General features: G+C 45.7%; 3 protein-coding genes across 3 annotated transcripts in view; 2 read left to right on the forward strand and 1 right to left on the reverse strand.

Annotated features, from left to right (window-relative positions):
• Window positions 1–1436, forward strand: part of hspb8 (heat shock protein b8) — a 16103-nt gene extending 14667 nt beyond the window's left edge. The window contains exon 3 of the mRNA XM_063195411.1: window positions 1–1436. This exon is cut by the window's left edge and continues 341 nt beyond it. The gene's annotated coding sequence lies outside the window, so the exon portion shown is untranslated.
• A 1992-nt stretch (window positions 1437–3428) lies between these two features.
• si:dkey-1k23.3 (heat shock protein 67B1) lies at window positions 3429–10204 on the reverse strand. Its single transcript, XM_063195412.1, has 5 exons — window positions 10137–10204; window positions 9208–9946; window positions 8587–8650; window positions 5597–5714; window positions 3429–4404 (listed from the first exon to the last, which is right to left on the reverse strand). Exons 2-5 carry the CDS (start codon window positions 9929–9931, stop codon window positions 3835–3837), a joined length of 1476 nt encoding a protein of 491 aa, XP_063051482.1. The 5' UTR covers window positions 9932–9946; window positions 10137–10204; the 3' UTR covers window positions 3429–3834.
• Window positions 10205–11456: 1252 nt separating this feature from the next.
• Window positions 11457–17500, forward strand: part of LOC134444737 (coiled-coil domain-containing protein 60-like) — an 89292-nt gene continuing 83248 nt past the window's right edge. Inside the window, exons 1-3 of the mRNA XM_063193960.1 lie at window positions 11457–11741; window positions 14859–14942; window positions 17208–17284. Of these exons, the coding sequence (XP_063050030.1) occupies window positions 11457–11741; window positions 14859–14942; window positions 17208–17284 (446 nt within the window). The remainder of the gene's footprint in view (window positions 11742–14858; window positions 14943–17207; window positions 17285–17500) is intronic.

Consider the following 17500-nt stretch of genomic DNA (forward strand, 5'->3'; position numbering starts at 1 on the left):
CTCTCTCTCTCTCTCTCTCTCTCTCTCTCTCTCTCTCTCTGGGTCTATCACTCTCACTCTCACTCTCTTTCTCAGTCTGATGCTTTTTCCTTGCTCGTCTTCACTTGCCCTTCCTCTTGCCCTCTCTCTCTCTCTCTACTTCTTTCTCTTGCCCTTTTCTCTATCAGTGTTTTTTGTCCTCCCTGTGGCTGGGACTTAAGGTCCACAGCATGAGGTGAATGGCTTCCTCATGAGCTGCAAGCCTACGCACCTCTCCACACAACCTTTTGATCCTCCATGAGCAAAGCGCAGCATTTCAAAATCCACTAAAAGGGCTCGATTGGATTTGAGCTGGAGGTCTTTACGTTTTATTTATTTTATTTTATTCCTTTTTTTCCAAGTTTGCCAACTGCGTATGCTGACCTCTGTCATAACCCTTTTTATAGGCTGTTAAACACCACATGGGCTTTCTGAACGGGGGATGGGGGGTTAAGAGGCATTTGGCTGAACAGCAGCTTTGACCACATGCTGGGAAATATGACGTGACATAAAGTATGTGGTATACACAACAGTGTGGCGGTTTTTTCGGAGACCAGAGTGTTGCTTGTGTCATGTTGTCACGAGCGCCTAGCTCCTGAAAGACCCCGGAATGTTGTTCAGGGAATGTGAAACAAGAAACAATCCGGGATGGAATGCAATGCCAAGGTGTCGTGTGCGGGAGAAATGAATCACACATCATGACTACCTATCAGTCAGGCTGAAACAACACATGAATGCTTCCGATATATTGCAATCGATGGTGTGTGCATGTTTGACCCCCAGACGACCTTTGGCTCTGCAGCTCAGCCCTGTTGAGGCGGTGCCAGAACAGAGCCAGATGCGGGCCGGATGAGGGTTAGGACTGTAGCAGTTGGCATTAATAAAAAAAATGTATAAATAAATAAAAAAACAAATAATATCTTCCATGACGTCCTCAGCAAGTGCACCATGGGAATGTTTGTGTTTTCCTGCTAACAGGGAACTACATCTGCTGTATGCTGTGTGTGGGTGTGTGTGAGTGTGTGTTTAACCTTCCTAGCTTTGTATTCTGTGAAAACGACAGAGGCACATAAGAAATCAATGCCCTTCTGGCCGGTTAATAGGGCCAGATGCGAAGCACACTGGAGGGAAATATTCCCTTATTGTCAGTGCATTGATGCTGTACATATATAAATCCATGCGTATACTATTAACCAGCCCTTGGTCACGGGAGAGTATAAGATTTTTAATAGAGGTCTTACAAAATGATGTTGTTTTCCTTTTTCTTTTTTTTAAATTACGTGTGGTTAAGTGATATTTTCTCTGCAAAGTGAAAGAGAACGTTATCAGATTTCTTCTATCAGATGTCTTTGTATTGTATTGTATGTGTATGCCATAATGACAATAAAAAAATAAAATAAAAACTCTCACTACCCTCAGTCTTGCTTGTTGTGTGGTCACATCTGCCTTTGTGCTGTGTGCAGTGGTGGAACAATTACACACAGGTCCCCAGGGCAAGACATGGATAGGGCGGCCCCTCATACAACCTGTCAATGTCACAACAGGGCTCCCACCACCTATACAGGAGGGCCCTGGGCACCGGGGCAAATGCCCTGCTTGCCCCCTCTAATAGCTTAGCCCCTGGCTGTGTACTCGGGCTCTTCTGGGAAGTTCTCCAGGAGGCCTTCTTTTACCCAGCAGTCTGTAATGGGTAGGCAAGTTAGCGGAAGGCTTACTTATGACAGCTTGGCTAGGCCTCAAACTCCTCACTTGGTGTTAGCAGAGCAGAAAGGGAAAAGAAGGACAACATTTTATTTCGTGTGTGGGTTCAGGGAAGCTGACAGGTGTGTGTGTGTGTGTGTGTGTGTGTGTGTGTGTGTGTGTGTGTGTGGGGGGGGGGGGGGGGGGGGGGGGGGGGGAAAGGGCCCCAGAATTGGGTATTCATTACATTATATATATTGGGTGGGGGGCCCATTCAGGTGACTGTCCCGCGCCCAGCCGAAGTTGTCAGAGGCCCTTTGTGGGTTTATAGGCCTACTACAGTGATCATTGGTCCAACACAATAACCGAAAAAGTCTGCTTTCCAACACAGTAGTCTGGGGTTTTTGATGTTGTTATGACGCTAAACAAGCACTTATGTGGGGAATGAGTTCTGAAAACTTCAACTGGTGCGCATAAAAACCTTGTAGCATAAACAAAAGTATCGGGCGATCTTGTGAAATGATTTGATCTGTGATGTTGCACTTTGAAAGCCGCTCTGAAAAGTGTCTGCCGCCGTCCTCCATCCTAAATCAGAAAATTGCACGGCGGCACAACACAACAGGAAAGTTATGTTTGCCTGTCCAAGACATAATTGCATTCCACCACCCCCCCCCCCCAAAAAAAAAACCCCTGAAAAAAACAAATTTGAAGGTGACACTAAAAGATGACACTTCAGAGAAAGTGGCAGGTTATTGCATAGTGTTGTCTTGTGTATAAATAAATGGATTAAGCGTCTGCTGCATTAGAGTTTATGATAGCCTCCCACTGTTTTTTTGTCGACGACAACAGAAAATGGCACACAGGGCGAGATTAGGCAGTTTATCTCCACAGGCGTGTTGGGGAGGGGATAGAGGGAGGGACAGGGCTGGACTGGCCATCTGGCATACCGGGCATTTCCCGGTTGGCCCTGCACCCTTGTGGGCCCCTATTTTCGGAAATGTAATTGAAAAAATATATGTTTTTTTTAAACATTTCTGAAAATAGTGGCCCACAAGGGTACAGGGCCCACCGGTGAGTCTGTTCTGCGCCGTTAATTATGAAGTGCCCGGGCCCTATTTCTCCCCCAGTCCAACCCTGGATGTAGGTGATGGATCCAGATTAACAGTGGCGTTTTGGACTGCAGTCAGTGTCTCAGCACAGAACGCATGTTGCAGTGTTAATTCAAACTTACAGGGGTAAATTCAACACTGTGAGGTGTTTGGCTGACTCTCTGGAGTGTTGAATTGGCACCGAGCAAGTTACCATCCGTGTGTGTGCTTTATGTGGGCACGCGTCCAACTCAGCTTGATGAAACACACAGCTGTGCTGTCTGCCACCGCGGGCACCGCCACCACTGCCATCGTCGCTGCTGTAGCTTCTGTGTGATGTGCCAAGATTGTGTCAAGGCAAGCCAGCTATTCAAACCCCCCACCCTTCCCACACACACACACACACACACACACACACACACACACAATGACGAGGGATAATCCATCACGAGACATCAGAGGATTGCTTTGTATTAGCGATGACTTCAAAACTCCACACACACACACACACACACACACACACACACACACACACACACACACACACACACACACACACACACACACACACCAAGACCCTGGGAAAAATGATTAACCGAACACCCACTCGTGAAGTGCTATTGTTTTATTAAAGGCGTGAGAGTTTGCAGAGTTACAGTAGGTGCCATGTCATGTGACAGGAAAAGCAGGAATGGAATGGGCTGGGATGATGATGAGAGAGAGAGAGGTCAGATAAAGGATGTTGTTGGGGTTGCTAGGAGTCAGGCAAGGCAAGCCAGGGTGACGCAATCATGTAAACGTTTGTCATAATCATCATATCTCTAGTGTGTCTAGCTAGCCCTATACAGTCCATTCCACAGGCTTAATTCAACACTTGGAGAGCTAACGGTAAATATAACAATCACAGTGTTGACCGTACACTTTAGGTCTTGAATTAACTCTTTGAGAGATAACGGTAAATATAACAATCACAGTGTTGACCGTACTCTCTAGGTGTTGAATTAACACTGAGAAAGTTACTGTGTGTGACCTCCTGGCCTTTGAGCCTCTATATGGCTTCCTGTTCGGGCATGACACACTCCTGGAACTGTCCATCAGACACAGCTTCCTGCTCCGATGTCATCTCCTCGGTTACGGAAGCGTCTCTGCGAAGCAGGCCCTCCTCGCGGCTCTCCCCGGCTGCCTCGTCCCCGGCTGCCTCGTCCCCGGCTGCCTCGTCCCCTTCCACTTGCTCTTGCTCCTGCTGTGCCGCTGCATCACTGGACTCCTCCTGTTCTGAGGTCAGTGTGTTAGGTGTGGCCGATGCCTCAGAAGATAGGCCTGTGAACTGCTCCTCTTGTGTGGACGATGCCTGTCTGAAGACGTGACGAGAGTCGTGATCGCCGCCGGCACCGGTGCTGAACTCAGCCGAGTCTTGGTCTCCCTGGCGCCCGCCTTCTACGGATCTCTGCTGCATGGGTTTCCAGGCTTGCCTCGTGGGGGACGAGGGAGAGAGCTGGCTGTCGTCGGCGTACTGAGATTCCTGACCGTCCCTCTCCCTCTGCCTTTCAGCAGCGCCGCTCTGCGACCTTGAGTACTCTTTCTTCTCCACTCCCAGCACGAGGGACCCTCTTTCAGTCTGCATGTAAAAGGAGAGGCCTTCACATTCAGTTTATCTGAAGTGTTTTGACAAAAACACTTAGACAACCCCAAGGCCAGTGATCAAAAAGGTCAAGTAGCTTACAAATGATGAACGACTCATTCAATGGGGTTGTTATGTATGTGTCAGCCAGCCTTCATTCCTTCTCAGTAGGAGAAGCAATGAAGGCGAATCTGTCTGACGTTTGTGAATAACTTCAATTCCAATGTACTGTAGGTGGACAAACGGATGTGAGAAAGCAAATATCCTGTCAATTATTCCTTCTGCATGTGCTTCTCACACAGGCAGGTGATTTCACTTGCAGTATTAGCTCCTCAAGACTGCAGACAGTCCGTTGTGAGCTACTTGACCAAATTGCCTGGAGCAAATAATGTACATAACAGGATTTTTAAAAAAACTTTTTTTGAACATGCAATACTGTCTATCTCTATTCAGTGGCTTTGAATAAAAGCATCTGACAAATGTGATGTAACCTAGCGCCCTCAGTTGCAATGGTAAAAATGAATCAACTTAGAAGGCAGTTATGTGAATAACATCAGTAGACGAAAACATAAACACAAAACATGTACTGTTAGACTAATTCTGAAGAAAGAAGGCCATGAATAGTGACCTCTTTGTGCAGATGGGCCCGCCAAGTGGGCACATTATTCACACTCAGCTGAAAAGTCAAGAACATCGTAACAGCTTTGGTACGTTACAGAGAGCCTTAAGTAACAGATTAATCCATTTGTGCAGGGCCTTTGTTATAACCTTACTGTCAAGAGGAGAAAAGTGCCGCATACTCAAGAGTCGCATGAATAAACTTTTAATCTGATGCTTCGGCCTTCCTCAAGTCGTCCTTACCGTCTCCAAAATGGACATGTCTTAATCTGTTCATTAAGGCTCTCGGTAATGTCATAGCATTGTTGTTATCATGTAGTTGAGCATTTTCACCAAATTGTCAAAAGGCCCGCCGCCGGCAACCCCATCTGCACAAAGAGGCTACAAGTTGGTCATTACAACGTTGGAGACCGCAAGGTTATAACAAAGGCTCTGTGCAAAGGGGTTAAAGGTGTTCCGTGTAATATTTTTAGTAGTTAATTTCCAGAATTCATGCTGCCCATTCACAAACGTTACCTTAGCAATGGCCATGATTGCTTCTGTTCCATTACTCTATGTCCTTTTGTCTTACCTGAACAGGGATGATCCACTGAGGAGGGCTGGTTTTACGAAGTGGTGCCTCGACTGTCAGCACGCCATCACCGGAGAGATAAGAGCGGATAGTCTGGGCATCAATCCCAATGGGAAGCCTGACAAGGAGACACAGGTTACAGGATTATACTGCCCTACAAATGCAAAGTGCAGTAACAACTGAGGAAAATGCCTTCAACGCCTTGGTATTAGGTCAGATATTGCAATTACAAGCAAACTTGACATAACAATATCTCTAAAATGGAACAAGGCTTCGTCACAAGATAATGAAGACCATTTTCAGTCTAAACTCAATTTTGAGAAAATATGTAGTCACTGCACTTTGCCTTTGTGGGGCCGTGTAGCCCGCACACACTGTATCTGTTTTTCATGTATGTGTTGTGTTTTAACAGCTCAGTATATACTTGCAAATGCAGTTACAGAGGGATAACAAGTAGAAGTGGAGGTGAAAGAAAAGTGGAAAAACCCTCATTAGGTACTTGAATGCAGAGTTGGAGAGATGAATATCTGGTCGAAAAAACTATGTAAAGTGAAAAAGTGAAAAGTGAAAGCCCATTTGGAAACTCCAACTCCCATTGTCATTGTGACACAGCACTCCACAGCACACATCTTGGACTTGTGTTGTACTTCAATCATGAATTTACTTCTACTTCTACTTTGTAAGCCTCTGTGCAGGTGTATGTTAGTGAGTGAGGTGGGTGAGTGATTTATCTGGATTTGTGCAATGCAATTTATATGTATGCAGCAAGGCCTTGCTCGAGTACTACGTAAACAGAGGCATTCAATCTGTGCATTGTGCATTATGTGTATCCCTTTTGGATTAATGGAATTTGTCTACTCTCTACTCTACTCGACTGCATAGAGTCTTACTGTGAAATTGTTAAAGGAGAACTTCTGCCTATTTCAATATGCTGTTGTATTGCTCACGCTACCCTTGACTTGTCAGTACCCGGTGATGCTGCATTTTTTGGCTCAGCCCTTTCCAAGATTTGAGCTAATGGGGCAGACTTTCTTTACTTTAAAAACCTTCTTCACATACAGTAGGCCTACTCCAAATATTATCCCAAAAGGTATCATTGATTGATAGTTGTCTGCTGATGTTGCATAACCTTTTGGATGTTATTGAGAATAAATCAATATATTTCTTTTGAATGTAAACAAACTCTGTCCCCATTATTATGACCAGGATCTCGGAAAAAAAATATTCTCAGGTACTGACAAATATTCTCAGGTACTGACAATTCCAGGGTAGTGTGAGCATTACAACTACAGTACATGTCGAAATTGGCAGAAGTTATCCTTTAATGTGTCTACAGTTGAGGACGATATTAATAGCCCCCCTCCTGAAATTAGACATTTCTCTTAATTTCTCAGTAAGAATGACCATTATTAACCGTTTCTGTTATTCTGGAAACAAATACACTGATGGAGATAATGTTCAATGAGTTGAATTTGGATTTTTCTATTGTTACGATGAGTTTAAACAAAAAAGGGTAAAAATGACAAGGACAAAATTATTAGCCCCCTGATCATTAGTAGTCCATATGGTGCCATTTATGAACCAAAACTGACAACAGGCTCTGATAAGTTGCTACCTAGGTTGGCACATGCCCCACTAGGGATTTTGGCCCATTTCTTCACTGCAAAGTGTTCTAGCTGGTCCAAATCACATGGATGCTGAGCATAGACATTAACCACATACTCTCAGTGGGATTGAGGACTGGACTATGGGCGGGTGATTCCAATATCATGGTTTTAGTGTCCTTGAAGAACCTCTGAACTAATCTAAATGTATGCTTTGGGTTACAATGTTGTTGGAAGACCCAGCAATCCAGATTCAGACCCAGACTCCCTGTGTCTGAGGCTGAATAACAGACTAAACTTGATGCCCCACCACTATGTGTAACTGTGGAAACTGCTTAGCCTCATTAGACCAAAGAAGCTTTGGACACCTGCCTAGATGATTAGGTTATGACCTGGCCTCACCTGGCGTTTTTTCCCCCCTCAAGAAAGACAGTTGTTAGGGCTTGTCATCATATTGGGCTTTGGGGCCATCATCACAGAAGAACCCCTTTACTAAAGGCAGTGCATATCAGAGTGTTATTGAGCTTTGTCTGTGAACATTTGAAAGTCAAAAATGAGTTTTGAACGTCTCTGCTTTCCTCTGGTGATATTCAATTGCACCTGCTTTGATGCATGGATTCTGCTTCTGTCAGGTGAAGAAAGGGATAGGCCTTGAATCGTTATAAGATGGTTTCCACAATTAAACATGGTGGTGGATGCATCATTCTGTGGCAGCCTCAGCCACAGGAAACCTTGTTTGGGTGTATGGCACCATAAAAACTGAAAATTATGATAGAATGTGGAAAGTGACCTTGCAAAAATATGCTCATAGACGAAGCTAAGATCTTCACTGGATCTTTCAATAAGATAATAACCCAAAACTTGCATCCAAAATAGTTCAAATGTTCCTCAAGGATACTAAAACCATGATCATGGAGTGGTTCAGACCTCAATCCTTTAGATAGTATTTGAAGAGTGCTGAAAATGAATGTCCATCCTCAACATCCATGCAATTTGGACCAGCTTAACTATTTGCAATGAAAAAAATGGGCCTAAATCCCTGGTAGGACATGTGCCAACATAGTTAACAACTAATCAAAGTGCCTGGTGTCAATTTTTGTTCATAAATGGCACTGTATTGACTATTAATGATAAGGGGGCTAATAATTTTGTCCTTGCCATTTTTACACTTTTTTGTTTAAACTCATTGTGAAAATGGAAAAGTCCAAATTTAACTTATTGGATACTATCTCCATGGTGTATTCGTTTCCAGAATAACATACATTTATTAATAATGATCATTCTCAATGATCAATGAAGAGATATGTCTAATTTCAGGAGGGGGGCTAATAATATCGTCCTCAACTGTACATGCTCTGTCACTCTTGTTGCGGTGGAGTTACCCACTTGTATTTCCTGGTGAAGCTTCTGGAGATTAATCCATGCTCGTCCTGTCTCTCCTCATGTTTGCCTTGAAACAAGAAACAAATCCAATTCCACACGCCAGTAAACATAAATAGCACATCTGTCTTCACTCATGCCTTTTGATATGACTGCCTTGCCTTCTGCACTGATCACGTCTTCTAACACATTTCACATCCAGATATTGTATTTCATTACAATGAAGGAAAAGCCGCTCGTATCCGCAAAAAGAAGCTCCCCATCCACCACACTCTAGTCCACATGCTATACAGAAAATGGCTTTGCATACTAAAGACATGCTACAGAAAATAGTATGATAATACTATGCATGAGAAGGATTTCCCTTCAGGGGACAAAGTGAGAAATCTGTCCCCTATTTCCAGGGCTCTAACACCAGCCAACTGGTCAAATACTGGTGAAAATTCAGCTTGGCTGGTAGAAAAGACCAACTTACTAGCCACTTTGACCCATTAGTGAATGTGTGTTTGACTAGTAACATTAAGTCTATAGCCATTTTGGCCGGTAATGAAAAAAGTTAATTTAGAGCCCTGCCCTGTTTCATGTGCATAAGCCCGAGTAGAGTACTGCATGCAGCCTCTCACTCACCGTTGATCTGAACGAATTCATCTGTAGTTTTGACGGAGAGCTCCCTGGGGAAGAAGTGCAGTACATCCAGGCTGACTCTCCACCTGTACTGCTGCTCCGCTCTGGCCTCCGCCGCTGCCTTGGCCCACAGCTCACGCTGCATCTTGGGGGGCATAGCCATCGCCATAGGCATAGCCATGGGCATGGGCATTGACATGGGCATGGGCATGGACATGGACATGGGCATGGACATGGGCATAGGCATTGACATGGGCATGGGTGTGGACAAAGGCATGGTGGGGGCACTTGGCTGTGGAGGGGGGCACCAGGAGGAGGTGTACCATCCCCACGGCCATGCCCAGGAGGACAGAGCTGCCAGCTTCATGAGCATGCTATCCAGCCACATCATGTCTCCGGGTGCCAGGACAGAAGGCATGCTGCTGGACATGGCATACTGCTGCTGCTGTGGCTGCTGCATGGGTATGTAGCCCGGTTGCTGCTGTTGCTGCTGCTGCATCTGTGACTGCTGCTGCATGGGGATGTAGCCCGGTTGCTGCTGCTGCTGCTGCATCTGCTGCTGCTGCATCTGTTGCTGCTGCATGGGGGGGATGTAGCCCGGTTGCTGTTGCTGCTGCTGCTGCTGCTGCCGCCACCACCCAGCATCCCACCCGGCTCGGAGCGGGTACCATGTGGCATCGCGGCAGTACTGCGGGCGGTCAGAGAAGGCCTTTGGTCCGTCAGCCATGGTTGGCGTATATATCTGTGGAGGAAATGAAGAGAAGGTGCGATCAGAGATCAAAGAAATGAATGAAAGAAAGAAAGAGGGGCCACCCACAGGTCAACTTATTGGCAGGGCATGGGCTCCCCTGCATGCCCCGCCCTTTCCCTCTTCTTTGAGCTTCATTTTGGCATTCATTTACGATGGAAAAGAAACGCAATGGGAAATTCACCTGAGAATGAATGAATGGAAGGGGCTTGCTTGAGCTCAGAACTGCTGGAGACTGGGGACGCACCTCAGTCCTTTTATACAGCACAGCCTTGCCCCCGTCTTGCCTGGCTTGCTTATTAAGCGCTAATGGTTATCCTATGTGATGGGAATGTTGGGCTGAGGTGACGGCTCATGTGGCTCACCGTGCCGTGTCATGCCATCGTTGTTTGCTTGCCGCTGCCGGCCGCTCTATTCTTTGGATGCCAGGCAAAGGGACGTTAATTGGCTGTATTTATAGCTCTGGAGAGGGAACGGCAAATAGCTGTCAGCTGAGTCGCCCTGGTCATAGTAGGCTTTACTAGCGAGCTGCCAGGCTGCAGCACTCCTCTGGCAAACGGCCTGTTGGAGTTTCCCTTGCATATGAAACCACTATAAGGTCTAGTATTATTATTATCTGAGATGGCCCTTTATTTTCTACGAATAACTTGAGAATCAGCAAACCGTTTTTTTCCCCTTTTGGCATCCATAGCTTACTCAATTATTTAGGAAACAAACATAAAATGCACGTTTTTTTGTGGTTAATTAGGGGAGAAGTTGTCAAGTTGTGGTAAAGAGCACAATCATTTATTTCTCACAAACAACACAAAGCTATTCAAATTTGAAGGAGTGTGTCACAACAGCCCAGTAATTAAGAGGGGGAAACATAGTCCCATTAATTATTCTGCAGATTGTCTCCAAATTAGGCTGTTATCATGGCCCTTATATTGCAATTACACAGTAACACAAATTGGGAAACATCTGTGTTGCCACACTGATAGCAGTGTTGATGATTGTGAGCTATTTTTCTTGTGTATTGTGGAGATGGAAAACAAGGAGCTTGGAGGAGCAAGCAGACAGGAGCTTAATTGGGAATACAGTATTCTAGGCTACAATTTGAGCCAGTTCCTCTTTAATTTGACACTGTAGTGTCGTTTTCCTCGGAGAAGAAAATAATAATTGTCTTAAAATATTCCCCACAGATTCTAATGAAAACAACTGTTCCAATGAGCCATGCGTTTGTGTGACTTTATAGCCAAGTGCAAAAAGTTCAACTGCTGACATCAAGGTAAAGGGGCATTGTTCTTTCTTTGTCCAATCCAAAGGCCAATTTGTTAGACTGAAAGCTGTGCGGCGCGTTTTGCATGGTAATTCGTTACCAAGGGAAACGCAAGGCACAGCCACGTAGTCCAACATGGACGACCATACTTGTCAGGCTATAAACTCTTTGAAATGTTTATAATTTGTTTGTAGCTAACCTTTGAACTGTCAAAATTCCAGAATTTCGAGGGCGCGCGCCAGGTCAATGGCAGCGTCGCGTGACAAACATTTTGATCCGCGTGAATTTGTAACTATTAAACCTCTTCCATGTAGCCGGACATCGGGAGAAAAGTTACAAGCGCGCAGTAAGACCGCGTATGTCACCTGCCGTGATAGGCAGGTGTTCTGGGAGAACTTCAGTCGCAGACAGCGACAGCTCAGTCGACAGGGGTACCGAGCAGCGACTTGGCGACCCTACGAGGAGGTCGGAGAACCGCTGCACTTGGAACCAAAAAAGCTGATCCTCTCTTCACTAGGACAACTCGATGAGGTAATGGAACCCATAACAGCCTAATAGCCATTGTTATAAAAAGAAATTTATTTTTTAAAAAAATAATTAAACGCCTCAAAACATGCATGGTCATGGTGCTGTTTGAATAAAGTGGATAGGCTACATTGAACGGAACTAAGTGAACATTTAGCCGACTAGAATTTGTTTGAGGTAGGCAAGACAAGAGTAATGTGCTGTTTGATCATATTTGATGTGATGAAACGACCAGGTGTTTCTCAAGTCTTGTGGCCTTTCTGGGTCAGCCTTTGACGGTGTGTGATGTGTTACCAAAGTCAGTCTGGTTTTATGGCAAATTGTCTTCCTTTGTTTCATCCATCACAGGGGCGCCATTGCAGCACACCAACAGATCAGTCTCACTCTGCCCCAAATGCTCCTTTCACTTGTATTCCATATAAATGGTAGACACTGAAGGGATTAATGATGCATGGGCTGTCAGAAACTTGGCTGCACATACCCCCCCTTCCGCCTTTCACTCGCACGCACGCACACAGGCACGCACGCACGCACACACGCACGCGCGCGCACACACAAACACACACACACACATACACATACACAGACACACTCTTTCTCTCTCTCTCTCTCTCTCTCTCTCTCTCTCTCTCTCTCTCTCTCTCTCACACACACACACACACACACTCTCACGCACACACACACACACACACACACACACACACACACACACACACACACACACATGTATGTATGTATGTAGGCTATGTGGTTTTCCTGCGGACGGTTTTAAAATGCAGATCTGAATTGGGGAGTCGCAGTAGGCAGCAGGGGACAGTAGGTGTCATCAGTGAAGGCAACAGGGGGGGTCAAAGGGGTCAGTTGTCCTGAGCTCATGGAGACAGGGGGCCCAAATGTGGGTTTTCATTACTTTGTATGTATTGAATGGGGGGCCCTTTCAGATTACTTTGTCCTGCGCCCCGCAAAAGCTGTCAGCGGCCCTGGGTGTCATGCCTCATAAAGGCAACGCGTGCCCCCAGATTCAGCCAATTAACCGAGACGAAGACGGAGGAGAGGAAGCTGGGGGGTTTCGCACAGTTTGTTCACTCCCCCTCCCAGAATCAAAAAAAAAAATCAACCCAGCGCAAGTCAAAGTGAGCTTTATAAAGCAATTATTGGGGGGTTGGTGGTGCCGCTGGCTTTGCATTGCATTGCCAAGGCCATTCCCGTCCGGCCTGGCCCATCCCGTCCCGGCCCACCGGTGAGCCCTAAAAACCAATAACACACGCGTGGGGATATCGGCACCTAATGCATTAAGGGACGGGTAGCTGTCAGAATGGAATATTAATGCTGGTGAACGTGAACGGAGGATTCATCAGAGTCGCTGGAGCCTCTTTGTCTGCTGAGCTAAGCAGTTTATCGCTCGGCGGGTGCCATCGTTGAGCAGATTGGTTTTGACACTTTTGGATGAAAAAGTCTTGTATTTCGTGAGTGCCTGCACATGTTGGCTTGGACTTGTACAACTCACTTTCCTGACCTGTCTTTCGAAGGTGTACCTGGCTTGCACACACACACACACACACACACACACACACACACACACACACACACACACACATCCTCTCTCTCTCTCTCTCTCTCTGTGACACACACACACACACACACACACACACACACACACACACACACACACACACACACACACACTCTCTCTCTCTCTCTCTCTCTCTCTCTGTCTCTCTGTCACTCACACACACACGCACACACACACACATCTCATGGATAGGTGGTGTGATGCAATTTCATTGTGTCTTGTGCTTGCAATTTCTGTGTGTAACATTTTTTCACTCGGTTAACGCCATTGGAAGTTATTGAGGAGAGTGTCACCTGGAACGGCCCCTTTTGTCTCGGCCACATAAATCACGTAGCGAGAGGGTCAACTGCACAGGTTACCCCAGCCGCTAGCTCCGTCTTCTTTCTACAAGCTTTGAGAAAGTTCAAGAGCACAGTCAGGGCCGCTGACAGCTTTGGCTGGGCGGGCCCAGGACAAAGTCATCCGAAAGGGCCCCCCAACCCAGCACATTCAATGTAATGAGGGTCCAATTACATATGGGGCCCCCATCTCTTACTGGGCCCGGGACAGCTGACCCCTTTGTCCTCCCTGTGTCAGCTTCCCTGAGTGCACAGACACGTAAATGTCAACGACTTGAGCTTTGAGTGTTAATATTTGCATTCATAAAATCACACCGCGTCCTCAGGCCTTTGCGCAGGGGTGCGTAGGTAAACAAATGCATTTGAGGGGGCAAGGGGGGGACGGGGAGAGAGGTGGGGTTGGGTTGGGTGGGGTGGGGTTTGGTACGGGGGCTCGTTGTGTGAAGCGGACCGTCTTTTTGGGCCAAGTGAAGTGAGAAACTCTGCGGCGTAGCGTCTGGTCCTAACGCGAGCAGATTTACTGCAAATGAGATCATCCATCAACCGGGGGGGGGGGGGGGGGGTTGGGGTGCAGGAGGGTCTGGAGCGCAAGGGCAACACTGAGGCGATCCTGGGGGTGTGGAGCGGTCGGGTGGAAGAAGGGAGGAGGTGGTGTGAAGGAGGAGGAGGTGGAGGAGGAGGTGGAGGGGGAGTTACAGGCGTCTTACTGCCAAAAAGACATCCGGCGTGAAAAATGAGAGGTTTGTCAGCTTAAGGCTCTCTCTCTCGTTCTCTCTCTCTCTCTCTCTCTCTCTCTTTCTCTCTTTTGCCCTCTCGTCTGAGGCGTTCTATGATGAAAAGCTCTTCACAGGTCCCCTGTGAGAGAGGGACTGGTGGAAACGCAAAAAAGATCTCTCTCTCTCTCTCTCTCTCTCTCTCTCTCTCTCTCTCTCTCTCTCTCTCTCTGGGGTGTCTTCCACCGTGTTCCCCAGACTGAACTGAACATCACCTCACCTGTCTGTGAACCTGCTGCTGAAATCCCAGATGCATGTTGTTTGTGTAAACAACGAATGACATGCAAGCACATTTTCCTCTCTGTTCTCTTTTGGACATGTTTTGTTTTATTCTGTTTTATTTTTCAGTCCTTGTTCTTTTGTGCCTTTTTACCCTGCTGATGTATCCACAGGAACTTGATTTGTCTTCATCATTTTATTTTTCTCTGTGTTTTCCCAGCTGGCATCCGAAGCTGCGCCATTGCCATCTAAAGATGCCCCTGTGAGACTTTCCTCTGCCCCAGACACACCAAAAGCAACAAAGGTACTACGAAGTGTATGTAGTTTCCTTTTTTCATTTATTTTTTGGTCTTTTTGACTTTTGTCTATTTATGATAGGACAGTGAAGGTGTTGACAGGAAGCGAGTGGGGAGAGAGAGACAGGGAAGGGCCGGCAAAGGACCCGGGCCGGGAATAGCCCAGGTCAGCCGCATGGTAGACGAGTGCCTTACCATTTGGTCACGGCAGGGCCTGTGTATGTAGTTTTCACTTCCAGAGCATGCAAACTTATCTTTAATGGTGCTTGGTTGGGTGACAGTGGTCAGTAAAAGTCACATTAAATAAGACCAGGCTTGTCTTCTCATTGATATAGGCTACCTCTCAAGATAATGGTTAATACACTATTGCAAATTACATTGCATATATAGTATATGATATAATAATATAATAATAATATAGTATTATAATAATATAATAAAATAATATCAAGCTGCGACTGCATGAATACAAAGTAAGAGAAGCATAAAAAGTCCATGGCACAGGAAAGTGCTAGTGTGGAAGAGTGGAAGTGTGTTTGCTATGAATGGAGACACTTTTGAAAAAGTCTTCACAAAAGACTCAAGGTGACCTTATCTAGTAGCATCTGGTTACTACTTGTTTCACTTTTGAGGGTCAAAGTTGGAGATAGTTTTGGATTGAGATTACCTTGTGTATGGAGCAGAGGAGGATAGAGAGTTTGCATTTGAAGATCACAATGTCCTGAAAGGGACATGAATATTGCATTATTACACTCTAGTCTTCAGATACGCAGATAAAGAATTCCATAGCAACCAGCAAAGTTAGTTAGCGATTGTGATGTTTGAAAGTGTACCCCAGGTCGTGGCTAACTACTTGGCAACTAAGTAGGTCGTCAGTGGGAAATTGCATTGCAACCAGATAAGTTGCTACAGTGTTGTTGAGAAACGCACTCCTGGTTGGTATGTATGTTAGGGGTGGAATGGTTCACAAAATTCACGGTTCGGTTCATATCACGGTGTCAAGGTCACGGTTTTCGGATCTCTACGGTTCTTTTTTTTTTAGTTCATGATAAATGGTGCACTGGGAATATTAAACCATATTTATATGACTGCAATTATAAAGTGATGATGCGCAAGTTGAATCAGTTGTCGTCAGCTGATGTGCGCTGTCTGAGTCTTCCAAATGACCTCTTTCAAGAGGCTAATAGAATCAGACTTATCACTAAATATCCTACATATGGTTTGTATAGGCTTATAATGTGAAAATGGTGTGATTTTAATTGTGTCATCCTCTGATTGGTCTTATATGCTAATGTGTTAATCAGAGAGACTGGATAAGATACTCCTAGAATCTCTGTTGTACATATTTTTTTCTGGGTAGTACATGAATTGCGGTTTGCCACGGACTGCATTCTACGGTTCGGTATGGTGTGTGAATTGTACGGTTTTGGTTTTCGGTGCGGTTTGTACCATCCCTAGTATGTGCCCATTCTCATTTATCCAGGTCATGTGATCCCCTGATTGCCTGGTTAACATCTGACAATCTGTCAAGTGAAATAGTCTGGAGGCTACCTACTGTATGCAATTTCTTGTAGGAAAGGTGTGGTTTATGATTGCCCATGGCTGTTTATTAGGCGTAACAAATGTGTCATTTGGGATATACATGACCTGTAACCCATAGCCCATCTTGTCATTTATATCTTTATATCCATTCAGACAAATTGCAGTCATCATCTTTCCACCCCTCCCCAGCCCCACTCTCTGATTGGAGCCCAAGATCTGGTGTCCTCACTGAGGGATAGAATCCATGCTGTTGTTCAGACCAGAGCGATTGTGCAAAGCAGCTTGGGATTTCCTCTGACTCCTATTACATGAGTCAGATGTTTTATGCTGCTGTTCTCCCTCACCATCCGATCCGACTGGTGTGGGAGGAGAATGTGCCGGAACTCGTCGCAAATGAAATGCTGTCAATTGATTTCCTGATAAGGCGCAATTTCCTGCCCGGCCCTGTCAGACTCTGAATAAATGAGATGTTTAAGAAGATGGGCTCTCAGCCAGACAGACAGGGCAGCTCGTAGGTCAGACAGGTTACAACTGGTCTCCTTTTATGAACCATTCCAATCTGCATAGTAGGATTACAATGATGAATGTGTGTCCTTACGGTGCATACGGTGAAAATTCTGCTGTTATAGTTCCCTTGCTTTTGTTTGTCTATGGCAAATTGACCTTGAGTTTGAGAAATGTGCTGTATGAGTACATTTTGTGTATTAATTATTTATTTATTACATTTTCAGAGCTTGTCGTTCATTGGCCCAAGGACAAGAAGTCGAGAAGATGCTATCAACCTCAAGAAACACCTGGGCCAAACAAGGTCAGGGGCTGCGCAGCATTTCTTGGTAACCAATGGGCTTTCACTCGCTTAGACATCATGAGATGTATGGGGTGAAAAGGAAAGAAGTCAACTTAGTAAAAGATCTAGCCTCTTGTGTGCTGTAGAAGCTTGTAAGGGATAATGTTCGGCAAGAAGGCCCCTGTCAGACAATAGCAACCGACAGTAAAGAGTATGTTTTGATCTCTCTGAAGGGAG

This window comes from Engraulis encrasicolus, chromosome 3, assembly GCF_034702125.1.
Source record: "Engraulis encrasicolus isolate BLACKSEA-1 chromosome 3, IST_EnEncr_1.0, whole genome shotgun sequence".
NCBI classification, from domain to species: domain Eukaryota; kingdom Metazoa; phylum Chordata; class Actinopteri; order Clupeiformes; family Engraulidae; genus Engraulis; species Engraulis encrasicolus.